The sequence below is a fragment of the Anarhichas minor genome, unplaced genomic scaffold (genome assembly GCF_050575085.1).
Source record: "Anarhichas minor isolate MPS153535 unplaced genomic scaffold, ASM5057508v1 ptg000058l, whole genome shotgun sequence".
NCBI lineage: Eukaryota > Metazoa > Chordata > Actinopteri > Perciformes > Anarhichadidae > Anarhichas > Anarhichas minor.
The window spans coordinates 12,644,031-12,671,688 of record NW_027466504.1 but is presented as its reverse complement, the minus strand read 5'-3'; the positions used below and the strand labels follow the sequence as shown (position 1 = coordinate 12,671,688).

At 44.0% G+C, this 27,658-nt stretch overlaps 3 protein-coding genes and 1 non-coding gene across 4 annotated transcripts; all 4 read left to right on the top strand.

Annotated features, from left to right (window-relative positions):
* Nucleotides 1-1,587: 1,587 nt before the first annotated feature.
* pprc1 (PPARG related coactivator 1) lies at nt 1,588-11,173 on the top strand. Its single transcript, XM_076076942.1, has 14 exons — nt 1,588-1,691; nt 3,444-3,539; nt 3,643-3,792; nt 3,960-4,040; nt 4,123-6,163; nt 6,564-6,617; nt 7,336-7,396; nt 7,663-7,730; nt 7,909-8,641; nt 8,753-8,965; nt 9,118-9,178; nt 9,275-9,396; nt 9,669-9,820; nt 10,709-11,173. Exons 1-14 carry the CDS (start codon nt 1,611-1,613, stop codon nt 10,807-10,809), a joined length of 4,014 nt encoding a protein of 1,337 aa, XP_075933057.1. The 5' UTR covers nt 1,588-1,610; the 3' UTR covers nt 10,810-11,173.
* On the top strand, nt 9,458-9,596 carry LOC142933278 (small nucleolar RNA SNORA50). Its single transcript, XR_012947575.1, has one exon. It is a non-coding gene; the product is annotated as a small nucleolar RNA SNORA50 (small nucleolar RNA).
* Nucleotides 11,174-12,325: 1,152 nt separating the features above from the next.
* Nucleotides 12,326-24,333, top strand: oga (O-GlcNAcase). Its single transcript, XM_076076946.1, has 18 exons — nt 12,326-12,862; nt 13,367-13,418; nt 13,530-13,627; nt 13,741-13,871; nt 13,995-14,166; nt 14,260-14,358; nt 14,469-14,753; nt 14,889-15,047; nt 15,171-15,361; nt 15,535-15,783; nt 15,890-16,087; nt 16,469-16,643; nt 19,505-19,590; nt 20,814-20,918; nt 21,206-21,297; nt 21,404-21,596; nt 21,685-21,844; nt 21,973-24,333. The coding sequence occupies exons 1-18, from the start codon at nt 12,697-12,699 to the stop codon at nt 22,107-22,109; spliced, it is 2,748 nt and encodes a 915-aa protein (XP_075933061.1). The 5' UTR covers nt 12,326-12,696; the 3' UTR covers nt 22,110-24,333.
* Nucleotides 24,334-24,804: 471 nt separating this feature from the next.
* npm3 (nucleophosmin/nucleoplasmin, 3) lies at nt 24,805-27,148 on the top strand. Its single transcript, XM_076076957.1, has 5 exons — nt 24,805-24,992; nt 25,174-25,259; nt 25,467-25,586; nt 25,675-25,768; nt 26,666-27,148. Exons 1-5 carry the CDS (start codon nt 24,920-24,922, stop codon nt 26,767-26,769), a joined length of 477 nt encoding a protein of 158 aa, XP_075933072.1. The 5' UTR covers nt 24,805-24,919; the 3' UTR covers nt 26,770-27,148.
* Nucleotides 27,149-27,658: the final 510 nt, after the last annotated feature.

The window sequence follows — 27,658 nt, the reverse complement described above, 5'->3', positions numbered from 1 at the left end:
TCTCCTGGATCTTTTTTGCAGCCGTCTACTGATTCCTTGAAAACAGAGAATGTCGTATTCATTTTCAGGTTAAAATGTGCATCAAAAATAGGAAAGTCAGCACCTTTCAAAGTAAAGATGTGTTTACACAGGTCGAATACCAAAGAGAGCCCATATAACTGTTGCTGAACAGTGCCCACTGGAGCCACAAGAGACAATTACAGGATAATGGTAAGTGCTGAAAAAAAGAAGTCAACCTTCTTTTGAATTCAACTTTTTATTCTCAAGAAGATGAATGTGTTATTTGAAAAGTTATAAAGTGTCTTTTGGACATGACCTCGGAATTTGGTATTTTCACAAAAGAAAAACAATTAGCATCTAATTGAGTTATTTCATGAAACCTATTAATATATTTACACACTTTTAACGCAAGAGCCCCATTAAACAATCTTAATTCAATCAATATAAATGTAATCAAATGTATATTAATCAATTAATTAATTCAAACATAGTGCAAAATGTTTGAAATTCCTGTCTGAAGAAGAACAATCTCCACATAAATGTTGTTTTTCTCATCCAATGAACACCATAAAAGTCCTCTATTCCTGAAGAGCCCTCTTTACTTCCTTGTTTCCACGGTCATTCAAAGTAGAAGCAATTAGCAGTAAAACTGTGGGAGCAGAATGATGTAACAGAACCAAGAAACTGTCAATTAACCTGCATAAAAAAAGACGACTTTCTCTTAACTTACTCCTACGATTTAGTTTCAAACTAGAATGTTTACTAAAACAAGTCAGACAGAAATTAAACACAGAATAGTCTAGTTTTCATTGTAAACAGACTACTTTTTTTTTTTTTACAATAATAGAGTCAATATTCTATCAAGATGTAGTGTTTACACAATGCACAATAATTTCACTCAATATATCATTACAAACAGGCAGTTCTTACGAAACAACAATCCCATTAAGAATTGTACAATAATTGCAAGCAAAATGTTCCAAACAACAATAACTGCTGCATATAATCCACACCTATACTACCCAAAAGGGATATTAGTGTGATGTAAAATACTGTCCATCCAAACACAGAGTCCAAGATGGCGTCTTCAAATGTCTTATTTTGTCCAACTAATAATCTAAACCCCCAAAATACTTAATTTAAAATACAATCAAACCGAGAAAAGCAGCAAATCAACCCATTTGTGAAGCTGGAATCAGCAAATATTTGGCATTTTGATTCATCACATACTGTAACTAACCTATCTGTTTACTGGATAGTTAGTTTGTCGTTTCTGCCATTGTTATCACTGTACAGTTACAAAGGAAAAACTAGTCTATATAAACTACTGTTGTGGCATTGTGCGTGGTGTGCATGTTTGTCCTCCTTGTTTTGCAGCAAAGATCAAACCAACCCAGCCTCAACAAGGGACTAAACAATGTACAGATGTATTAAATAGAACTACAGAAAAACGTGACCATGTAACGTAACCCCTGACCGCCGGCGTTCCTTTGCGTCATTTTGCCGGGAATGTTGGACCACGTGTCTCCAGCCGGCGTGCTTGTTCCTCTAATGCGCGATTCACTACTTTTCAGTCCAAAACGAGTCAGGGCAGGGAGTGTAGGAGCAAGATGGCGGCGCGCTGGGGAGCAGGCGAGGAGACTTTGACTGCGTGCAATATGGCATTTTTCCCAATGGATACACTAGACGAGGTAAAGCATTTGTTCAACACTTTATTTCCTTTCATGTGATCCTAATGGTTAGTACTTTAGTGTGTGTTGAGAAGCGGGACAGAGCGTGTTGTGTGGACGAGCTGTACTCTGCGCATGGAAAAGTGACACGTGGATGCCACCGTAGTATCTAGAGTAAAACTTATTTAAAAGATGTACGTATTGTTTTGTGACGTTTACAGCTAGACATGTCTTTGGTGATGTATTAATTAAATAATGCATAATGCGTCACTCTTAAATGTGCTGTTGTCTTTTAGCTGTACGTTAACGCTAGCTGTGAGTCAGTGTAGCTTGACTGGCTGGTTAGTGAACGACACAGGTTTCCTCCCTTATAATACTAATATTTGTTTAAACATGTGAAGTGACAGTTGTGTATTTTTGTTGGCGGTTGGCCTGGCATGTTCACCAGTTGTATAATCATTATGAGTAATGCGCATTTAAGCTCAATCAACGTGCATAAGTAATGTCTGTACTGTTAATCTCATCAAACACACGTGGCAATAAACAAGGCGAGATGACAGTCACGAGCGGTTTTTGTCACAACGGATTGTATGCTTAGCTACTCTATTCTCGTTTTGATTGACCGTGGTTGAGGTAACGTTTACGTTTATTCTGCCATTGTTTAGTTTTAAGGCTCCGTGCCAGCGCGTTGCAGTGATGTGTCATCATGGTGTCATGATGCACACAATGATGAAGCTCTTGTATTTTAAGACACTGACTGCACTCTTTAAAGTAACGCACACCTGGGTGGTTATTCCCTCTATCACTGTAGCTGCACACCACGTTTTCATTCATAGCCTGTGTGTATCCGCATGTGGTTCAGTCGTGGTGGATCACATGTTGGCTTCCTTCGCGCATGCGCAGCAGGCACTGTATATTTAACCTCTTCACACGGCCGTCCGTTGAGTTTATAAATGGCTACATTGTGGTTTTAAACGTTTGGTGTAAAATGTGTATTTAAATATTGCAAACCATTTGGTAATTGTTAAAATATCGCACAGGAACAGAGACGAGGGCCCTGCGCGTGTTTGTTGTAGTGCAACACGTGGGCTAGGTAGCCTCCCTATGGACGGGGTGAGGCTAGGATCAAATATGTCTGCGCACTGTGTGTGCATGTGTCGATACCAACACGTGGGTTACTGTAAGAGACTTCTGCGTTATTAAGTCAAAGTGCATCCTGTTATCAGTTATGGCTGCTTATAAAAGGCGGTTGTGTGCTGGATGTAGTGTAGTTACGCATACTGTTAAAATATACAGAGTTGTTATACACTAGGTGAGCCTACAATCGCATGGAATATTCCACTTTTCAACTATATATTGAATTTTGTATTTGTTTAAATCTCTATTTAAAATGTAACTATATCAGACTTACAGATGTCGTCCTTTGAATTGTCTTGGAAAAGATTATTTGTTAAGCTATTTAATGTATAATTTATGTAAAGTTATCATTTATATAGCTAATCTAAGTGTACATTGGAGTCTTGCATGCCCGATTGATACTTGCTTTAATGCTGTTGCATATTTCATATTATAGGAAAATGCCTCCATAGTTCCAGTTGAAATGGAAATACACCCCAGTGGTCTTCTTCATATGATAAGACAGGATGTTTACCTAGTGGAACAGATCTCTGATCTGTTAGTCAATTATGTACTTGCAGATATTTGTTTTGCCTGAATCGTGTTGTTATTTTTGTCAGTTGTCTTTTTGCCAACGTGTTTTTATTTCCCCTCTAGACTGATGTACTGAGCTCTGCCGAAACTCTGGAGGCCCTTCAAAGCTACTTAGACCCCTCCATTTTTTCTATCTTTGAGGACACACCAACAGCAGAGGCAAGACAAATTTCACATGTTTGAAATAAGTGTTACAGTAGCATGAGATGGTACATTTGTTTGTTTATACTCCCATTGACTTAATTTCCATGTGTTTATTTAGACTAAAGGTCTAGACGAGGAGAGCGAAGCCACGCTGCTGACTGCCCTGACGGAGATCCTTGACAATGTGGATGATGAGAACTTGTCCCCGTTTGACACACTACCCGACTCGGACCTGCTGTCCGGTCAGAAGGGCAGGGAACATTCTCCGGTTAGTGCCCAGCTGTCATACACGACTCTCAAATTCCCCCATTTAGCCCTTGTGCAAAACGTGTGGAAGGACCACTTTCTGACCTGGCGTTCTTAATATACTGTAGTTTATTTATGTTGGTCTACAAATGCAGTCGTCATGCTTTTTGTTTATCTTTCACTCTCTAGCTCAGGAGATTGCTGTGTCTGTCCCGTTCCCCTCCAGAGAAGGACACACTATGTAACACCAGAGCCATATCGACTGGAAAGGTAGCTTTTCTCGCTCAATAGCACTGTATATTAATTTGTACAGCAGACTTATTTCTGAATTATATATTTGTTTCCCCCTCAGACCCTCCCCAGGATACTCGCAGACTCTCTCCAGAGAAGTGATGGGGAGGAGGAGGAAGATGGCTCCCTCACTCTGAGCCCAGCGAGTCTTGATTCGTCTCCTGACGGTGACAAGCTCCACTGGGATGGTCTGACCCTCCCGCTTCCTGTCACCTTCGAGCAGGAGGTCGAAGGTGGTGTTTCAGTTAGCCTGGGGGACTTCATCAGGCACATGCACCCGTACTGTATGGCCATTTGTATGGAGGATGACGAGGGGGAACAGATGTTGCCCGAAGGAGGAATCTTACTTGAAGTTGTGGACCAGGGTGAAAATGGAGAACCCATCCTGGCCATCCCAGACATGGATCTTTCGCTCTCTCCTCCACTTAAAGAGCAGTCTTCTGAAAATATGCGGATCGTTTCAGATGAAGCAGAAGAAGTGGCCTCTGACAGCTCGGAGCATATCGTCGTTGACGATGAAGATGAAGATGAGGCTCCAGTGCAAGTTGCAGCCCCTTTGACTCACTACATTTGTTCAGACGTGAAAGGCAACCTGGTCATTAAGAAACAAAAGGAAGAGATAAAAGGGAGAAGCCCCTCCCACAGGAAAAAGAAAAAGAAATGCAAGGAACGGTGCCAACCCAAACCTGTGGAGGGAAGGGTCCTTAGGAGTGGCACCGTAAGAAAGACGGGACAGCAATCTCCCAAAAAGCTTGAAAAACGACCTCTCAAAGAAGAGAAGAAACACAAAGTCCCAAAGGTTCCTCTTGCCTCAACTCCAGCTTCTTCCTCTGTAAAACCTAAGAAACCAAATCTATGCCAAACTGAAACAAAAATCACCACTACAACACTATTGCCCGTGATGAAGGTGCGAGTTGCAACACCTGTGTCAACCAGACAGGAAATGGTGCCGTTAAATACTAGCCGTGAGAAGAGTCGGCCTAGCTGTTCCCCCACACCCGTGATCTCCCAACTACCCGATGAAGCGCCTGAACAGCGTTCCCCGGCCCCTGAGAAGCTGGAAGACTCATCAGCAGCTCCCTCTGCTGTCCTGCCCCCGTCGTCTTTGGGGATCCCTGCAGCTGCTTCTAGTCCGGCAGAACCCCAGCTGACGCCAACCCTCCCTCCTGTGGCCCCTGCAGTCTCGGAGCCAAAGCCCAAATCACTCAGTCTAGCAGAGTACCGGCAACTCCGGCAGCAGAAAAAGCCGGCTCCGGTGGAAAAACAAGAAAACAGCACCAAGTGGCCCAGCCTCCCAGAGCTCCCCAAAGAGCTTCCCCCTCTTCCCTGCTTGCCTGGCCCCAGCCCCAAGGATCTCCGACGCCCCAACCCCCAGGCAGAAGTGGAAGAGGTTAGACCTGCCTGGCAGCCACGGGGACCGTATGCACCACCGACCCCTGAGGCGCTGTTGGTGCCACCGGCATACATGGCTGCCTCATCCAGCAAGGTTACTCCTGTCCCTAAACCACAGCCAAAACCTGAACCGTCGACAACGTCTGTATCCCAAAAGCCCTCAACCCCGGCCTTTAATTCAGAGAGCAATTTACCCTCGCATCAGCACACCACTGCTCAACCCGTAGTACCTTGTGTGCCTCAAAGCTCTGGGTCTCCAGCTTCTTTAAAAGCTGCCACTGAGTTATTGTCATCGGCAAATGGGAAGTGCTCTCCTGCACCTTCAGGAGAAAAGAGTGGAGTTGATGAAAGGTCTCAATCTGCATCTCTTGAGTCTGTAGAGCTTCCTAAAACCTGTCTTAAAACCACTACAGATGCGATCAAAGCTGCGTCTGTGACCAGTGCCCCCCAGAAGACCATTGTTTTTCAGAAGGTGCCTAAGCTTACCGCTCCTGTGTCGGTTAGTAACCCCATCACACCTGAGAGCAAGTCCTCCAAACCCCCAGCCAATAGTGCCCAGCTCAGTTCTCCAGTCACCCATCCCTCAGACTCCCAGAGTGTAAAGGCCAAACCTGTACTTGAAACTAAAGAGAAACCCGCTACAGCAGTGAAACCCCAAAGGGCAAAGAACCCCACCCAGGAGCTGATCGAGGCCTTCACCAGTGAGATAGGTGAGCTTAAAATTGATCGTGCATTTTGATTATAAAGTTTTTGTTTTGTTCATAAAATGCTGACTACAATGACCTACAAAGTCCTTGCTAAAGAAACCTGCTTTGTCAGTGTCTCATCTCTGCTGCTCTGCAGCTCTAGCCCATATTTAATCTGCTCCAGTGATTGGCTGGTGTGCAGGAACCCCACAACGGAAATGATTTAGGAAAGGCGGTGTCTGCCGGTAGTGCAGTAAAATAATAATTAGCCCTCTGTAGCTTCATCATTCTAGTCATTCTACACATGTCTGTCACCACTTTAATTTAGCCTGCATCCTGTTTATTGTCTGTCCCATCTTATCTGTTAAATAAGTATAACTAATATATATATATATATATATTTTAACATGATCATTTTTTGAAGGTATTGAAGCTGCTGATATGACCAGCTTGCTGGAGCAGTTTGAGGAAACCCAAGGTAATCAACGATGACTGGTTATTTTTATCCGTTTTCATACATCGCAGCACTCTTTGGTTAGCAGTAGTGGGTGAGAGGGTAGAAGGAATTTGACTAAAAGGCTTAAAGCAATAGATCCTGCCTAAAGAGGTTGTGCATGTGCTCAGAGGTGGATGTCCATTCCTCTGCTTTCATAGTCTTAGCAGGCTTTTCGTACGAGCTTGAAGCTCATCTGATCCTCCTAGAGAAGAAAGATTGTGAGGTTCTAAATGGCAGGATTTTATTTTTCTTACTGAAACATTCCCCTTTAAGAGATGTGTGCTGCGGGGGGGCAGAGAAGCTGCATTGTGCTCTTGTCCGCTCAGCTGCTGGAATTCTGCCCTGTTCGCAAATCCATTTAACTCTCGCCCTGCTGTCTTTGTTTGAGCGGATGTACGAGCCCCAAGCCCCGACAAGTAGCCGCACTCTGAACGTGTCATTGCTTATGTCTGTGGGCTTGTTATTGAACCGTCCCACTGTGGACTGCGGCTAAAAACGCATGATAAAACTCACTGTGCTAGTATTACAAGGGCAAAATGCATGATACACTGCATTTACACCTGACATGCTGCAGGTTGCTACAGTTCATCCAATGTTGGTCAAGCAGAATTTTTATTTCTGTTTATTGGTGTGTGTTGCTCTGTTCATTTTGTCGTTCCTTGTGCTGATGCACTTACTTCCTTGTTCCTTCTCTCTTCAGCCAAAGAGGAGCAATGTATGCTGGAGGTCTCTGGTAGAGCAGCAGCTGTAGGAAACTCGAGGTGAGTTACCCTACAGCCCTCACGCTGCTCTGTGTGACTGACGGGAGTCACGGTTTCTCTAAATGAAACCTGTTAGCTGTGTGTGTGTGTAAAGATCACTCGCACACACCTTTTTGCCAAGACCTACCGCAAGCCCTGCTTTTGTCAGGCCAGCGTGATGGCCGTCTCGGTTCTAAATATGTGCAACCTGGCTTTGCACTCTAATCAAGAGGTGGCAGCTACACAATTTCCCACTGATCGTAACCGACCCTGTGCTCCATTTACAGTGTTGAGCTGGCTCCAGAGAAAACAGTCGTGGAGCGCCTTAGGGCAAATGACCTCTCGAGTACTGCAGGTAATTCAGCATTTTGACTTTAAGATGAGTCATTACGCTAAACCATTAAAGCGGATAAAGAAGAAGCTGTATGGCTTCATTAGATATGGTTATCTGAAATACTACATCGTGATCAGATGACCAACTGCACTTGAATGTTGTTTGTAACTGTGGTGCACTCTCTTTCCCTCTGCGTCAGCTTTGACTCCCCCAGCTACTCCTCCCCACCAGATGTGGAAACCCCTGGCCCCTGTGGCCCTGCTGGGAAAGAGCAAGGCTGCTGATGCCTCAAAGTTGAGCTCCTCCAAGGTTATCCAGATAGAGGCCCGGCCTCTGCCCTCAGTCCGGTCCCGCAGCAAACCCACTCCTGTTGCCGCCACTGTAGCCCCCGAGCTAGCATGCATGGACCACGACTACTGCCTCCCACACAAAGGCACTTCCACTGGAGAGCCAGGCCAGCGTTGGAATGTCAAACAGCCATCGTTTATCACTATTAAACCCATCGGGCAACCCACTAGAACCACTACACCAACACCCCCAGCTGCCCCGGCATTGTCTGCTCATCCTCCCATAAAGCTTGTGGTTACAACCAAAACACCAGAGTTTCCTGTGACGGAGCCCCTCGATCACAGGCCTGATGAGATGGAGAGAAGCTCTGTCCTGGAGACTCCTGATGCTTCACCTGCTCATCAGGACACTGACGCCTCTGTTAAAGAAGGAAGCCCCAGGAGAAGGCCTTTTGGGAGGTCCTACCGTCAACATGCTGCTTCTTCACGCACACCCAGTCCCGGATCTAGTCCCAAAGAGAGGACCGGAGGCCGGTCGAGGAAAAGAAGATCCCATCGTTCCCCCAGCCCCATGTCCAGCAGTTCAGAGTCAGACTCCCATTCCTCTTCATCTCGGTCTAGATCACACTCGCCATCTAAGAAAAGGTTAGGCCCACAGTCTAGATGTCTTGGGTTCATGCAGCATCTTGATTACAATTTCTAGGGGTTATGTTTTCCTTTGTTCATCACTGGCATGCTTTCCTATTTCCTCTCTAGGTGTCGTCTCCGTCACTCTGAAAGTAGTTCCAGCTCCTCATCCCGGTCCTCCTCCAGGTCCTCTCCCTCTGTGTCCCGCTCCCCTCCCAGGAGGAGGCGGTACTCGTATTCCTCCTCTCGGTCTGGCTCCTGGAGTCGCTCCAGGTCGCGGTCTCAATCCCCTCAATCCCCTCAGAGACAAGCTCAGTGGAGTAGAAGCAGAGGATTACACAGGTACTGTGTGTATATGTGTGTATATATATATATGTATATATGTATGTATGTATGTATATATAGCCGTTTCACTTGTGTATAGCAAATACTTTACCGAGCGTTTTTTGAGAAAGGCTTCATCTAGTCTTCCTTTGTCCCTCATGTTCGTCCAGCTGTGGTCAAAGTGCGAAGACAAATTTGGAGGAGGTGAAAAGACTCAAGGAGAAAGCCATTGTAAGTAAATCTTACTCCCTCGTACACCGGTCTCTAAGCAAAGTGGTTCAAATATTCTCACAATGAATCGTCTCATCGCCTACTTTCTTCTCTCAGGAGGAGCGCAGGGTTGTTTACATTGGTAGAATTCGGGGAACAATGACCCAAAACGAACTTAAAGAGCGCTTCTCTTTATTTGGCGAGATTGAAGAATGCACCCTGCACTTTAGAGACCATGGGTAAGTACATCAGCAGCTTACTTTACTCTTGCTATTGTAATAAGGATATGATGTAACTGAATTGCACTGTATTTGAACCTTGTTGGTCTCGTCTGTGACCTGTTGGGCCATGCTACAGTGCTATAGCATATCAGCCTTGTTCATAACTGGAGCCTCCTGGCCACGCCCCCAGTTTGCTCTTTTAAATGCAAGTCACAGCTCAAACACGATGTACCTAGACCTGTGATAAACTACAAATGAACACAGGATAATGGTTTGCTTATCTGTCACAGGGACAACTACGGGTTTGTGACTTATTACGACACCAAGAATGCGTTCACGGCCATTGAGAATGGAAGCAAGCTGCGCAAGCCTGATGAGCTGCCATTTGATCTCTGTTTTGGTGGAAGGAGACAGTTCTGCAAAAGCAACTATGCTGATCTGGGTACGCACAAATCAACAGATACAAAGTTCTTGTAGCCCTCACCCAGAGTGCTGGTAATTCATCCAAATGGTATCGATTGTAGAAGATTGGACATATTGGCTGCAGTGTGCTCAGCTGAGAGCAGTTAACTATTTGAGGGGATAATCACTGCAGCAAGGAGGCAACGTTTAGATTTTTGAGCATACAGTCCTTTTTAAAATGTGCTTTTTGTGTGTTTTTAAAAACTAACGAACCCAATTTTTAATCATCAAAAGTATACATTAACATATTAAATGTTGAACACTTAAAGGAATTGGTTGAAGTGGGGCTACATGAGGTACTTTTCCATATTTGTGTATTACCTACAGTAGAAGGCAGTCTACACGCCCCAAGTTTGAAGAAAGAAATTAGTTCCCTGTTGGAAAATATTCTAAATATAGCGTGCACTTAAAACAGTTTTTGTTTAGTCTTCAGCAGTACCATGCTGGTACCCCCGTCTGTTTTTGGGGGCGTACCTAGTACAAACCCCACTTCCAAAAATCCGATCTTACCTTTTTAACTACTGAAGTTTCACACTAAAGTGTTTCTTTAATGACATCATACATTGCACACAGTTTTCACATGATGGGTTTTTAAATGTTGATTCGGAGTTTGTTTTGTGGCTCGATATATTTATATTTTACTGATCTAAATTGAAACAGAACTTAGATGATCATATAGGGACACAATAAAATATCATAAGAATATTTTATTTTTCGGTGGCATGTCAAACATTTGGGATTTGTAAAATGCTACACATCTGTGGTGTTGTCCCATCAATGGTTTGAAATTGCACAACCGGAGTACAGTGAGTTCTGCTGTCCTTTTTATTTTGATGCAATGCTGACTTTGTTTTCCTTCCCTTTTCAGATTTGAGTAGAGAGTACGAACCATTGCCTGCGAAAGGCAAGTTCCATGGACTAGACTTCGACACTTTATTGAAGCAGGCCCAGCAGAATCAGAAGAGGTAACAGGAGGCCTGCAGCAGGAAGCAGCCGACACTTACCTCAGAGCCAACGGTTGGCTTCTCACCTGCAACACTGTCTTTACATTTTAGTTGTTGCATTAGTTTTATTTTGTTTTATTTTGTTTCTGCAAGCTAACACCTTCTATTGAAGTGAAGATTTGTAATGAAAGTGGAAAAGAAAAAAAAATGGAACAAGTCAAATTAAATATTTTTTTTAAAGTTTATTTAAATGTATATCCAAATCTGAATTGTGTGGAGAGAATCATTTTTAAAAGGGGAAAGGTAAGTGGGATGGACCTCTCCAATGACTGGGAGAGGTTCTGATGCATTGAATGTACTACAAACCTAAATAAAAAAATATGACTAAATATTGTTTGTTTTCATTCCAAGTGTCTGCATTGCTTTTGTTATTGTTTACATCTTCTTTATAAAGGGAAGTATTTGTCAGAGATAATGGGCCATTTGACATGTCCCAAGAAAACTAGGTGTAATTAACAAAAAAGGTGCCTTTTTTATTTTATTTTTTTTGCTGCTTTGTTTTCATGGACCTCTTTAAAAGACTGCAGAAAAAGCTCAGGTGAAACTAATTCTGTTAACGATCTGCTCGGTTCCCAGTGAGCCAGAATGCAAAATACCAGGCCCTGAAAGTGCTCTTTTTAATAGCATTAATTACACCTGTGCTGTAGCCATATGACATGCCAAAATGTGAAAAGGGTTTTAATTGGTTCGCCATCACCAGGTGACACTCCTAATAGAACAGAGCCATCATACAGGTTATTAGTAATAACACCAGTAGTAAACATGTCTGCTATGAAAAAGTCACATTAAGGAAAGGAGGCCTCTAAAGAAGCACTAGTGTGAATGAACCAATGCACAATGCGCTGTCCTTGCAGAGTTCCTTGCTGTAGTGGAAGTTCTGGGTTATGACCAGACATAATTGGATAGTGATTAAGAATAGAGCATGTGTTTTGCTGACGGGATGCGCAGGTCCAGGTCACAACAATTGCGCAGCACCTCCCCTTTTGAAAATGGTGTCGGAGCTCGGATGCATTCCTAATATGGACTGGAGTCTCAATATATTAGAAAGCTGGTGAGATATTCAACACAATCACTGAAAAGGAGCGAGTCAACAGGCAATAGATGAACGTTTGCTTCAAGTTTAGGAATGTTACGACAATGAATTACTCCTTAAGAACTCCACGAGGTTATTACTGCTCTGAGCACCAATTAATCATGTCCAGTACTTTTCTACAGTTGTTTATTACACCACGTACATCGTATATAAGACCATTTGTACAACTGCAAATGCGGTCATTTGGATAAAGTCATCGGTTGACCGTTAGTGACACTTGTATACAGTAACAAATCATTTTACTTTTATTTTGACACCTGCGTGTTGACGTTTGTCGTCGCGGAGTATAAATGTCATCTATCTCTTTGCCACGGTAACATCTTTGCGCTGTTTTGTCACGCAGATCTAGTTCTGACTGGTTTAAACCAGTCATCGGCGCATGCGCACTCGGTGTAAACAGGAAGAACCGAGCGAAAACCAGGACAAATCTTAGCATAAAGAGAAGAAAATGATCGGACAATAACAAGCGAACGTCTCGTTTTCCTCTATATTTTAACCACCGTGCATGTTGTCCATGCACCACCTGATGCTGATTTAGGTTTATCTTGTACAAGCAGTCGCTAACTTTTCGACAATTTTGATAGACTCGTTCATGCCGTACTCCAGCTAGCGTGAGACAGGCAGTGGCCATTTATTTCCTGCAGGATTTGCTTGGCGAGTTTTTCTGCTGAACTACAGATATTTAAAAAAAAAAAAAATTGCTCCGTGCTCGCTTGATTTTGTCTGAATTTGGTGACTTTACAAAAGAAATCTGTAACAATGGTTCAAAAAGATAAGCCGCTGGAGACTCCTCAATTGGCCGGTGAGCAGAGCCCCAGCCCGGTCTCCGGAGAGGCTCGCGAGGAGGCCCCTGGTCCGGTGGAGGAGTCCGGCATCGGGGCCGAACCCACGGGGCACAGGAAATTCATATGCGGAGTCGTGGAAGGTAATATCAGCTAAAAACAATCACATTTAACATCTGATCCAGTCGTGGTCTGCATGCAATCATAAGCATGTCATCGGAATCCTGCAGCACTCCTGCAGAAGATGGAGTCAGTTGTAGTGCACAATTAATATGCTACAAGTTGATCAAATAATCCTGTAAACATTGTCAGGTTGCACCTCAACTAAGGAGAATACATTTGTTTTTATGTCATATTATAGATTGAATATTTAGTGCAGTTTTGGCCTCCGGTCAGACTGAATAAGACAAATATTCAGAGAGTATTGTCCTCTAATGAATTAACTTAAGAAGGCCCTCGTATACTTTATGACAATTCATAGACAAAGTGATTAATGAGTTTAGAAAAACAGCCTTAATAAGCAAAAAAAAAAAATGCATGTCCAGCTCAAACTAAATTGTTAGTTTCAGCAAAATATGCACAAAAGATGTAGTTTGTAAAAATCATCACTGCAGACTGTAAACTGAATGTGTTGTTTGCCGATGCAGGCTTCTATGGTCGACCGTGGACAATGGAGCAGAGGAAAGAGTTGTTCAGAAGGTATGAACTATGCGACTTATTTAAGCAGTCAAATAATCGAACACCCAATAATATTACAGCTAGATGATTTTGAATTGTCGTACTGAGTTTGCACAACATTGCATTCTGCAGGCAGCAGAAATGGGGACTGAGTACGTACCTTTATGCGCCCAAAGATGACTACAAACACAGAATGTTCTGGAGAGAGCTGTACTCGGTGGAAGAAGCAGGTGAGTGCTCACGATAGATCCTGGAATCAGCTGGAAAGGAAACTGAGTAATGCATTTACTATAAAAGCACAATCGTGCCTTCAGTTAGTGATGTCCCCTCCTCTGTTTCTTAGAGCAACTCATGACTTTGATTGGGGCCGCTAAGGAGTACGGGATAGAGTTCATCTACGCCATTTCCCCCGGACTGGACATCACCTTCTCCAACCAGAAAGAGGTTTCTGCACTCAAGAGGAAACTCGACCAGGTATCGCAACATCTTGTGTGATAGTAGTGTGAACGATGTGTTCAAAGTCTTTACATCCTCATATCATCAAATGTTCCCTCTATGTGTCACCTATTTAATGGCTATATTTTCTCTCCCCCTCAGGTTACTCACTTCGGCTGCAAGTCTTTTGCCTTACTTTTTGACGATATCGACCAAAACATGTGCCCCGCTGACAAAGAGGTGTTCAGCTCATTTGCACACGCTCAGGTTTCCATTACCAACGAAATCTACCAGTACCTGGGCGAGCCTGAAACCTTTCTCTTCTGTCCCACAGGTACATGACTTCTACTTTGGAATACGCACATGTTACACTATTGTTTCACCTCCGGGTTGATACTTATATTTGTTTGTTTGCCTTGAAACACAGAGTACTGTGGAACGTTTTGCTTCCCAAATGCCGCTCAGTCCCCCTACCTGCACACAGTCGGAGAGAAGCTACTGCCGAGCATTGAGGTGCTGTGGACCGGTGAGTCTTTCCTGTCAACGGACCACACCATCGCCACGGTTAAGCATACGATCGTACATGTCAGAGCTGTGGATGAAACGATGAACCGAGATGTGTTTTCTGCTCCGCAGGCCCCAAGGTGGTGTCCAAAGACATCTCGGTCGACTCAATTGAGGAGGTGTCAAAAATCCTCAGAAGAGCCCCGGTGATCTGGGACAACATTCACGCCAACGATTATGACCCCAAGAGGCTGTTCTTGGGTCCGTACAAGGGCCGCTCCACGGAGCTCATCCCCAGGCTGAAGGGAGTCCTCACCAACCCCAACTGCGAGTTTGAGTCCAACTTCGTGGCGATCCACACTCTGGCCACCTGGTACAAGTCTAACATGAATGGGGTGCGCAAGGACGTGGTCATGAGTAAGTGTGATCCAGAGGTTAACTCGTTTGTAATGTTTTCTGTATACGGTTATACTCTGTCACAGGTTACCGCAACGCAGGTCGGTCGTTAATGCTGTTTTGTTCTGTTCGTTCGCCCGTCTTGCTCTTCACCAGCGGACGGGGAGGACAGCACCGTGTCCATCCAGATCAAGTTGGAGAATGAAGGCAGCGATGAAGAACTGGAGACGGACATGCTCTACAGCCCACAGCTTGCTCTCAAACTGGCCCTCACAGAATGGCTCGTGGATTTTGTCGAGCCTCATCAATACGACAGTGAGAGCATTATTATATCATATGCTAATGATTTACGCTCAAAAGTGTTTGCACGGATGGCCTGAAGTGATGCATTTGTGACTGAAGGACGGGATGCAGTGAAGCCTAACTTTTGTCTTTCAGGCCGACAGGTGCCTCAGAGCGGTGACAAGAGCACAGCCATCGACGTCTCGCCCATGGCTGCTCCCTCTCTCTGCTGCTCCACAACAGTCACCACTGTGTTCCAGCAGCCCATCATGTCTCCAGCCATGCCGCCTCTCTGTCTGGATCCGCTCTCGCACACCATGGCGAAGATACCTCAGGAGGAAGAGGAGGTGAGGCTCATTGTCACTATGAGACCAAGTAGCGGCGCTTGAATGAGTATTTGAGGTTCTTTCGACTCGATGAGCTTCTTTCTGATCAGATTCTTGATATTTCACTTTCTTTCTTGAACATTTGTGTATCGGAGACAAAAGCAACTGTATATGTTTGTGTTGCTCCTGTGCAGGTGGAGGGGGGGAAGAAGGACTCGGACGAGGAGCCCATGGAGATGGTGGTTGAGAAGCTGGATGAGCCGGAGCCAGAAGCAGAAGCTGACACGGAGGAGAAGCAGGTTGGTCCCGTTTCAGCTGAGGACCTGAAGCCCATGGACACAGACAAGGAGAGTCTGACAGAGTCTAAATCCCCCGAGGAGTCTATCCAGGAGGACCCTGGGAGTGATATTGCCCCTATGCAGACCGACGATCTGCTCAAGCAGGTGCCGCAAACATTTGTGACTTTCCTTTTTTCATATCTGTAATTGAAAGCAAAAACAAATTAGAATTCCCTACGAAGTCAGAAGTATTTCTGGTTTGTGCTCTCAGGATTTGTTTGTGCCCGACGAGGAGCCCCCGTTCAAAGCAGAGCCCCTCACACTCGACGACCTGAGCCTGCTGGCAGAGCTCTTCTACCTGCCGTATGAACACGGGCCCAAGGCCATCCAGATGTTAAAGGAGTTCAACTGGCTCCGAGCCAACAGCAGCGTCGTCAGTGTCAACTGCAAGAGGAAGGAGACCGAGAAGGTGGGTTGATTCCTTGAACGGACACGCGTAACACAGTTGAGAGAAAGAGGTCCATCTGAGGAAACTAGTTCAACATTAACTGGGCTTGGTTGTTGAAAACAAAATGGTGGATGTGTACTACCCACACTGCCCATTGGGTGGTGTGGTTATGATGGGAGACGGAGTGCTCCAGAGAGCAGCGTGTTCTGTGTGTTTGTGTGAACTAGAGCTCGACCTTTTTAAACCATCTGCCTCAAATACATTTTGACCTATTACAGATGTATGAATACAATTAAAAGTAAAGACGTGTTCAAATTGTCAAACCTTTGCTTTTCTTACCGCGACGCATCAAACTGTTTATTTATTATTTGTTCTTCTCTTCAATCACTGTGTTGCGTGCAGGTGGAAGAATGGCAATCAAGGGCAGAGAAGTTCGAGGAGATGTGCTGCTCCGTCATCCAGATGTTCACACGGCTGTCCAATTCAGCCAACCGCACCATCCTCTACGACCTCTACACTTACATCTGGGACATCAAGAGCATCATTTCTATGGTCAAGTCTTTTGTCCAGTGGCTAGGTACGTACGACGGTAACCACGAGGCCCTTCATCTTAGAGCACTACAGCAGCATCGCAATAGTCTGACCGAGTCTGGTAATCCGGACTTTTCTTATTCTCAGACACGCACTTACGCACAAAGTAAAAACTGATTAAATAAAGATAAAGCACGATAATGGTGAGCTGCATGGATTATGTCATAGTCCAGAGCGACGTAGTTGAATGAGAGCAAAGTTATAATTATTTCACACATCTTGCACAGTCTGCTTACTGATCAAAGACTGAGAGAGTAGTAGCTTATAGCCCCCACCCCCCCCGTTTTAATTGATATAGATCAGCTATGCACCGATCAGGCGAGTTGCATCAACTCTCAATAGTTATGATTCTGTTCATTTGTCTTGTTTCACACCTCGATTGTTGGTTTGGTTTTCTGGCTAAAAGCCGCTTGCACTGCTGGCATCCTCCCTCATTTATCCCACAACAAGCTGCCCCCATCTTGGCGATCTCTGAACTGGGTCTCTGTGGCGAACGTCCCCAGCAGGGTTACTGCTGCTTGCTGTGTATCCAGTAACATCACCGCTGCATTCCCACACAGACACACTTGCTTCCATCTCTCCGTCTGTGGGGATGGGAGCCAGGGGGAAGTCCTCAACCCCCCACCCCTCCTCCTCCTCTTCCTCCTCCTCCTCCTCCTCCATGCCCTAGCGCGCACGCGAGCTTGAAGAGCAAGCTGACTGACTGACTATGGAAGGCCATTCTGGTGCATAAACTCAGAAATAACTGAATAGTTTGCTCAAGCTGTATCAGTGTGTGGTCCATCACCTTTTGTAAGAGAAGATATTCTTTCTCTTCTTTCAGATGGAGCACTGTGATGCAGTTTGAGTGACATTCAGCCTTGTGATAACACCTCATCGTGTTGTTTTGAATAGTCTGAAGCACCAGCATGGTCTGTAGTATTGCCCCCCCGTAACCCAGTTTCATTCACAGGTTTCTGTCCTATATGGTAAAGCTGAGGACTCTAGCCCACAGTACACAGCAGGCAGCATACCCACACTGGCAAAACCACGTAAAAAAAAAACAAAAAAAACAATGCATCAGTAAACGATGGTAACCACTCTAGCAACATAGAGGAAATCAAGTGCCCCATGAATACAGTCATCTTTGAATACTCCTCGTATTAACTGCAGAGTCAGTCAGTTCCTAACTGTTGACTTCGGCTGTTGCTATTATCAGGTTTCTACATCGGCCCCCATGTTTCCCCTCAAGAGAAGCGGTGCAAGCAGCACTTAGTCTCACCCTCCCTGGTTATTGTCCTGAGAACACTTACTAATAACTATTCTCTACTGTTTTCTCCCTTCACTATGGACAGATGGAAGAATCCACAGTACAAGTTTCTTCTGCTGTCGGAGCGACAGTGACCGATGTGTGCACAGTGCAAGCGTCGGGACTTTTTAGTTTCCCATTTGAACGGGATTTATGTATTTATTTCTTTTAACTAGATTTGTAAATGTAAGCAATTTTTATTTGGAGGAAAAGAAGCAGCCCTCCGGATGAAGTCACATTTTGCGCAGCGACTTAGCTTTGAATCCTAAAGTGTTAACTCCCAAATTTCTCTCTTTCTAACTTGTTTTTTTGTTTCTGTCAGTAGGCCTATAGAACTGGCTCAAACCAGCCGGATGCACCTGCTCAAGGGAATTTATACTTGGCTTTTGAAAATGCACCCGCGGGCACATGATCTTCATCCCACACATTGGCCGGACCATGCGAGAGCAACAGTTGCATGTTTTCCAAAGCAGTCTGAATGGATCACTGAGGTGGAAGTTATTCACCCACAAGATCATTCTTTTGTCCGTTTTGGTTGATTTTTCATCTTGTGTAAGCGAGTTCACAGTTCCTTCTCCGTGGGTGCATCCGCGTGCTGTGTTGTGTCAGTTCATCAGAGGAATTGTTTTAGGTGTCAGGGTGAGGTAATGTAAAGCACTATTAGGTGCTCTTATTGCGCGCTGCGTTTGTCTGGTCACATGACGGGGCTTGTCGTCAACCAGGGTTCGACTTTGTTAGCAGGAACACTTCTGTATACAGACTCTAAGAGCCCTGTGTGCTTTAGATAGATATGTATATATATATATATATATATACTCTTTATATGCTTTGTCCCTGCTGCGTGTTTCATCTTTGGTCTGGCTGGTTGTGGATTTTCAACAGTAAGCTGAGAGGCCTTTAACTCAAGGAAGGTTCATGTCTTCCTGGTTTGATGACTCGTGCTGCCCGGTCATGTGACGAGGCAGATAAGATGAGAATGTGACTTCACACGGGGTGCTAGGAGGAGTGGGGTGACGGCAGCTGAAGCTTACTCCTATAGTCCGTAGACGGTATGGGTTCCGGTTCTGATGGTCGGTGAAAAAGTGACAGACTTGATGACTATTACGGTAGAGCCCTCACCGAAGCACCAAAGGGGTGAACTGTGCTCGTTTCAGTTCCCCCACCAGGCTCTTTGAGGGCATGCGGGCCTCACTGCATGAAAGAAGCTATTTCTGAAGACCTGCATACCAGTTAGTGTGGAGCAGTTTGACGTTGTTGTATTGACACAGACACTATAAGGAGCATTTATCTCTTGGACCTGATTTTCCTTCTGGCAAACACGTAAGCTTTAGTTGCTTGAGCCTCATTTAAGATATTTCCTCTGAATATAGTTTATCCCAAATTAGGTCCTTTAAAAAAAAAAAAAAAAAATGTTTTAACGAGTAAAATAAAATTCATTTATTTATATGGATTATGTAATTAGATACATATAACCCCCCTTCCCCATTTCCCCACTCCCTTCATCTGTCAGAGAGCCCCATCCTGTGGTAACAATGTCCGCTTGGCTCTGCTCCTAACAGGGTGTCGTAGTCAGTCCTCAGCACAGTTCCTTAGAGGAGACCAAGAACCCTGGGCCTTTAGGGGAGGTCTAGCAGGAGAGTTCCAGGTATCTAATGCACTGAATTTACAGCAATCTTTATGGAAAAAAAATTAAAAAAGAGTGTTGTGAGCAAAGACCACAATGATATGTGTGTCGGTACGAGGGGCTTTGGTCTGTCGAAGGTGAGCTGATTGTAATGGGTCGGGCTTCATAAAATCCGGGTTCACTCGTTCTCCACAGAAGCTTAAACCCGTGAATCATTTTTTGGGGATATAGTGTCAGGCTGTGGGAGGGTGACCTGAAACCCATCCTGACTGAGGGGGGGGGGGGGGGGTCACAGCCAATGCTCGGCATGGCGTTTTCTGATTTTGATTAATTTGAATTTCTTTCAGCAACTGCCCAAGGAGATGCTGCTTTCCCCCATAGCGCAGCGCGGCGCAAGCGAGCGCAGCTAGGTCTTATTTTCATGACATCTCATTTCTTTGCAGGAGCGTACAAATTACCAACCCAGCCCCTTTGCCAGCGCACGCACAAGCATCGCAGCGCCAGCGAGAGCGCAAGCATGTTTTGCAATGAGAAAACTCCATGATCAAACACGCCTTGTCCAGTCTCAAAGAAGCGTCTCCGTCCTCGGAGAGCAGCAAGACTCTCAACGGCAACTAACATGCCGTCGAATTACTCCGTTAGCTCCGTTAGTTACTTAATATTTTTATTTTATTGTGTAACCTTGTTTGCTGCTGCCACAGACAAATTTCCCCTTGGGGATGAATAGAGTATATTTCTATTCTATTCTAGCTCACATTGAATTTGCCTCATTGGGGTTTTTTTTCCTGGAGTTCTCTCAGCCTCTCTGCGCCAGCATCATTATTTTTCTCAACAGGAGGGTCCTGCGCAGCGAATATATTGCGATGTGTTACAAAAGGGAAAGGAGCATCTCCTTCAGCCAGTACAACCTTAGTCAGACCAAAATACCACCTTTTTTGTTTTATATTTGAAAAAGCAAACGTGTGTGTGTGCTTGTTGTGCTATGTTCCTTCAGCCAAAAATGAGAAAGATGTGACGTTTGCTCTTGTTGTCCACTGTCAGTTCAACAAGGAACGTCAGTTTGAATCTGTAGCATTTTAATTATTATTTATTTTCTACCATATTTGCCGTCCCAAAGCGCTTTGCTCTCTTCTGTAGTTCCTTTTGGTTTGATAGTGGCACAACTGTAGCAAAAGCACAGCGAGTCAATGCGTCACTGCACCTGGTCTCGGTGAAACTGAACCCGTTTCTTTTGATACCCACAGAGATTGTTGCCAATAGAAGGGGCAAACGATCTTTTCTTCCAACCTCCACCTTCAATGCCAACCTCCAAAATGTATTCCATAAGGCCGTACTATCCCAAAGATGTGGTAAGACCTTTGTGTTTGGTCTTTAACCTTGTTATTTTATGTAATAAATGTATGGTTGCAGATATCATATTGGCCCGTTGTTGGTATTCCCGGCAGAACTGGCCTAGTTTAAGCTTTTTGAATGCTTTGCACTCAATGTGGCACAATACTGTGCTCACATGCTCTTTACTATCAGCAAATGTGCTGACGTTGAGCTTCTTTGTGGCCTTTTCTGGGCTTAGCTTTGGCTCTTGTGTCTCGTGTCATAATTGGTCAAGTGACAGCTGTACCCGTCTTCTTTCTTTCAGACTGCCATTTATAAAATCTGTAAAGAAATGTACAGCGAAGGGATGGAGGATGAACCCGCCTCTGATGAGGATTCTGATCTCATAGGAGACAGGTAAAGGCACGCATGGAGATGACTAACGCCTGCTCTGCAGTCGTCCCCCCCCCCCCTGCAGTGCAACGCAACATGGCTGACACAGTCCTTCCTGTCTTTTCTACAGGTTAGTAGGAGGTCTCCTGACACTGAGTTCAGACTACGGGTTTGTGCTCGAGGACGATGAAGGGATCTGCGGTTATGCTCTCGGTACTGTGGATGTCCAGCCCTTCGTCAAGAAATGCAAGTTGAACTGGATTCCCTTCATGAAAGAGAAGTACATCAAACCTGACTGCGAGAAGGACCTCACAGACGCTGAGGTAGGCTCGTCCTCCATCTCTTAAACCATCGGGGTGTCTTTATTTGTTGGCACACCTGTTGTTGAGTTTTGCTTCACCGTCTCTGTAGAAAATGATGCTGAGTTTCCACGAAGAGGAGGAGGGTCTTCCAGACTCTTTCCTCTCCAACTTCCCCTCTCTCATCAAGGTTGACATTCATGCTAAAGTCACTGACCCCAGTGTGGCCAAAAGCATGATGGGATGTCTTCTATCGTCTCTTAAGGCCAACGGTACGTGGCAGCCCATTTCAGTTATGACATCAACGTTCATTGCTGCTACTCACGGACATATTGTGTTGTTGGTCATGTTGGAAGATGATTTTTGTCATTGTCTGAGTTGTCGTCTGTTTTTCTTCCAGGGTCCCTTGGTGCGTTCTGTCAGGTTCGTCAGACCGATAAGAGAATGTTGGACTTTTATAGTAAACTGGGATGCTATGAAGTGGCCAAAATGGAGGGCTTTCCCAAAGACGTCATCCTTATGGGCCGCAGCCTATGAAGAGACCTCCTGCATCAGTAACAGACAGACAGAGAAGACAGCAAGTCATCGTGGCTCCAACATGTTTGCTACCTTCATGAGGAAAATCTTCCATGATGATTTTATACTACATTACCATCTGGGCTAGCCCCGGGGAAAAAAAAACTCTTTTTAGGATTTGTGTACAGAAGCACAGCAGTCGCACACAGATTCCCTGCGCTGCCATTAGATGCTATGGCTCTGTTGGATCCAGCAGATCCGAAGCTAGAAGGCCGATGAGCGATCTGTAATCAGTCGATTTCAGCCAACATGGAAGAGTGGCACTCCAGCAATGATTGTGGGGTCCCACTTCTCATATACCTCCAGGAGGCAGGAAGAGAAAACTCCATAAGCCTTTTTCTCAGATTTAATCCGGTAGTCGGATATTTCCCTCATGCCCGAATGCAAAGTGTCTGTGTCTGAAATAGAGGCAGAGCTGTAAAACGAGGGTGGCCTGGCCTGTATCTCAGGTGATGTCTCACTTACCCGTACATCCTGAGAAATAACGCAGCTGTTGACATAAGTAGGACACCTTTATACAGGATGTGAGGTGCTATGTGTCACATCATGGATTTTCCCGTTGCTCCACAATAGACTTGGAGAAAGAGGCCTTTTAAGTGGCTTGTTTCTCTCAAAAACTGATGTGAAATGCTGAGCCTGCACAAATGAAGGGCGGGAACATTTTGAAAATTGTTCGGAGTTGAAACCCTCCGTAAAAGATCGTCTTAGACCAGCAAGTGGAAAGTATTCATGAAGTCCTCTGAGTTTTTGTTCAACTAGCAGTAGACCTTTGGAAAGGCTCTAGAAACGCTTCCACGAGTTTACAAACATCAGCCCGTTTCTGTTCTGTGCTTTGCTTGTGGCCATTTTATCTTAATAATTCAGCTTATTTTCCTTTTTGAGCTACTGCCTTTTGGTTCATTGCCTTTGTATTTTAAGTTTATATTGCAGACCCCAGTGTCTTTTGTTTGAAAGCTTTCTGAGACGTATCGGTCAGATATAGCTGGAGTCGGGTCATTTTAGGACATTGGCCTAGTTGCTCAAGTTCCAGACATGTGGCGTAACATCGACGGTCACATGTCTTAGTTTTGCCCGACCGGATCCCAAACTCCAGTGCAGAAACCCTTCAGTAAACCTAAGCTAACTGCCAGGGACACCCCTTCTTAAAGCAGGACCCGTGGGACCAAAATCTTGATTTTTCTGCTCTGCTATTAAGAAGAAAACTGTAATATTTGACAGGCACCAATTTACATCGGAATGCAACGGTTAAAATAAGTAAGAATCCGAAAGACTTGGAAGCATTAACTGTCACAAAGCTGCTCCTTTTATTTCTTAACCACTAATTCCAAACCTGACCTGTGAAGCAGCAGGTGAGCTGGACTATGTTCAAGAGATGTCCTAAAAGAGAAGATATATTTTTTTGCTTTCTATTGGTAATGTAAAATGATCACTTTACATCTATCGGCTTGCATCCCTCCCTGCATTGTTTCAACATGGCATCCTCTCAAATGAATGTCTTCTCGGGTTGAGCCTCGGTGAGAAATCCCTCGACCTTTTCCTATCTGTCCGTTGAATGTTTTATATTCTGACGCATTTCCCATTTTGTTTTTGTAAATCTTATGTAGTTTGTTAAGAAGAAGCGTTTGGACTACAGATAGGCCGTGTTCTGTTGGTTACTTGAGGATCATCAGTAGCTGTCTGCCAATGTGATGTTTTGATACTGTGTACATTCATAATGTGCATGAGGTGTAATGGATTTGCTGTGACAGTCATTAGAATAACCTCATCTCGTGCTCCATGGAGGAAGAAGCATGCCACGCACCTCTATGAGCATGATACTGTAGATCGTATAGACGGTCAATCATGAAGCGTTATTATTTTGTATATCCTTGTTAAAATTGTGGCTAGCTTTCTGTTTTAAAGTGCTGGTCTGGTTACAATGCCCCGTCTTGTACAGATATCCAATGTGCTGCCGTTTCAGCGAGGTGAGAAACACACCCACAGGGGTTTTCATTCTCGTTTTAAAACGTTCAAGGTGCAGTTGCTCGATGCACAAGCTGTCTCATCTGCCAACCGGTCTTGAGGGAAATGGCTCCAATTGCACATTTTGATTATCTGAGTTTGGGGCGGGGGGGTCATAAAAGTGACATGTACAATTTGTATGTAAGATGCATAAGATTCAAAACTAATAAACCATGATACAGTCGTTTTGGTCCTTTGTTAGTCTTTCTTGCAGGTTGTTTTTTTTATCTCTGTGCCCTGAAGGAAGATTTGCTGTTTCTGTTTTGACAAATAAAGGGAAAGCCATTTCTCTTTTTGGCACTTTAGGCAGCAAAAAAAAGCTAATTTTATTAAAAATGTTCAAGCGTGGATTTGTGGTGTTTTAAACTTTCCTTTATAGTTGCATTATTCCTGAAACAAGCCACTGACTTATGAAAAATCGTATCGATGCATAAGTTGTCGTGAGTTCTTGGGAAAAAATACATATTTTTACATGCAGAGAGGCATTGTTAATGAATTTAAAACTTGTTTAAACCGAATAGAACATACATTTAACAGTGCCATGTATCATTTATTGTTCTACATATTAATTATTAATGTATTTGTTTATCTAGATATATTGTTGTATTGGCAAAGGAGGAGAAAATAAATAAATACATTTCCGAACCAAAGGCGCACAGTGATGACGCGTCAGGCATGCTCGTAGTTTGCGACGCGCTTGTTATTTCTCGTGGAGGGTTCATTTGCTTCTAAATCTTTAACCGCGAACCCACATTTTGTGCTTCGTCAACATGTCTCACAACGACGATGACTCCTCGGATCTCGGACCAGCTGGACAATCCAAGTTGGAGAGCTTCCTGTTCAGTAAGACCCGTTTAATACAGTTTGTCAGCTCTGTCGGCGCACACGTGGGTCTCTGCTGTGATGTCCCCACTGTGCGGCACCCGCTGTGATATGTCTGTGTTTCAGCCAGTGCACTAACTGGCATGAAATACAAAATAAAAACCTGTTCTTAAAACCATCCTGGTGTTGACGTGTCTTCCAGGCTGCGAGCTGTCCTCTAAAGTACCTTTCTACACTTTCCAAGGAGACGAAGAGGAGGACCTGGAGCACTTCCTTGAACTCAGAACAGTATGTACAGTTCGTTTTATTCAGATTCACTGGATGCAAAACGGCCTCACTTAACTCAGTCTAACGCAGGATTTACAGGAACGTGTGTATCCAAGTATCCAAGGCTGTTGAGCCACCGTTTTGTCTTCTAATCAGCTAAAACATACTTTGATCTGGCTGCCAACAGTCTGTTTGAATGAGCTGAATTATTTATTTGACTCTCGACAGGTTTGTCTGGGAGAGGGCGCCAAGGTGGAGAGTAATGTGGTGGAGGTAACGGCCATGAACCACCAAGGAAAGACCATTTCCGTGCCCATCGCCAACCTTCACCTCAGCTGCCTGCCCATGGTACAGCACAGGGGTGTCTCTCTGAATGCAGGTTACTGTGCCGCACATGATGGAGATGTAGCTCAACCTTTACCTTCTTTTTCCTCAGGTGAGTCTGGGAGACTTTGAGCTGAAAGCCCCAGTGACCATCCGGCTCAAGGCTGGAACGGGACCAGTTACCGTCAGCGGGTTACACCTCATAGGTAACACTTCCGTTCTTCTATTTGAACCTCTCAGTGCTTTGGCTAACGGCCCACTGAGAATAGCTCCAACAGTTGATACATTCACTATTAATGAAATAGGAAATAGGTCAGTGATATTTGCTATTTACAGTCAACATTTTCAACAGAAAAATTACATTTGCAACAATTTAATTGTCAATTAATAATTTCTGACAGTTTAAAAAACAAAAATGTCATATTTACTCTGTTTAAAATGTCAATAGTCTTTTTTTATTCTTTATTTCCAACTAGTTTTGGACGAACCATCTATTTGAATGGGTCAATTTGAGATTTGCTGAATAATTCTCTTATTTCACTGACCAATTAATCAAGAAAGTAATCTGCATATTAATTGATAACGAAAATAATTGTTGCAGCTACGGCCAAACACTGATTGGCATGTGGAACAATGAATGCAATTACCAAGCAGCTAATGTGTTGCTTTGTAATACCGTCATCCTCAACACTGAGTAGATGCCACAAACGTTTGCTTCTCTACATAATGTTATAATAGAGGAAGCATTTTGATCATTAGTATTCTGAGGTACTTCTAGTTTCTCTTTAGTTTGACTACATGAAAAGATAAATGCATTGTTGGACAATGAAATGTCAAATTTATTTTAAATTATCTAATTCAAATCTTTGACACGCGGAAATGTATTTCAATCAAGTTTTAAATGTAGATTGTAACTGATTTGAAAATAATCTGTCACATGCACATTTCTCAACACTGCAGAAGTCTTCTGTTGCCCTCATCACTGGTTGTAATGAACGTGTGCAGCTGCATATCATCAAACAAGCCACTCTTCTGACCTCCATTTAAATATAATACCAGGATTCAATTTAAGACGGTGATTTAACGTCGTCCTTCTTGTGCAGCCTCACAGGATGAAGAGTCAGACCTGTCTGATGAGGATGACGAGGATGATGACGAGGAAGAGATCAGCCCCATTAAACCAGCGAAGAAGAAGCAGAAGCAGTAGGCGGAGAGGTCACCGATAGTCTTTTGGGATGGCCACACTCACTCGCTGATATGTTTTTAAGAAATAAGGTTTTTTTTTGTACAGGACTGACACGTTTTACGAAGTTACTTCTTCTCCCGCGCAGCCAAGTGAATGCTTAGTGTGGTGGAAGCTGAGCACGCTGTTGGAGGAAGTGACATCATGACCTCGCCCCTTTCCACCCGTCGGTTTGTCACTGCGAGCTCTCGGTGTCTGCAGTGTATTTAACGGCGGTTAGGAGGTTCACTTATAGAAGAACTGTTTTTGCTATTAAATGCGACCCATTGTTTTTATACTGTATATGATACAGGCACCACTGACATGGAGTTATTGCACCGGTGGTGGAAAATGTGTTTTACCTCCTGTGTGTGTGTGTGTGTGTGTGTGTGTGTGTGTGTGTGTGTGTGTGTGTGTGTGTGTGTGTGTGTGTGTGTGTGTGTGTGTGTGTGTGTGTGTGTGTGTGTGTGTGTGTGTGTGTGTGTGTGTGTGTGTGTGTGTGTGTGTGTGTGTGTGTGTGTGTGTGTGTATCTCCCATTTGAAATCATTAATAAAAAAAAAAAGGAATTTTAAGCTTATTACATTAAGTTTATGTATCTTAAGTTTAGTGACTTTTTTTTATTGAGCCACATAGCAGAAAACCAGCATTGTGCTTAAGTTAATACAAAAACAGCACCTTTTTATTTAAAGCCCCTGAAACATGTTTTCAATTCAATGTATACCAGTTTCACAAGATCTGATTAAATAAAAAGACAAAACTCAGCTGATTTACTATTTATTATGACTGAATGTGGTTTCAACCAATTTGATAAACAGCAAAAACAAATCTATTAGTGAAATGACCAAAAACATTTGAATTCAAGCAATTTATGTC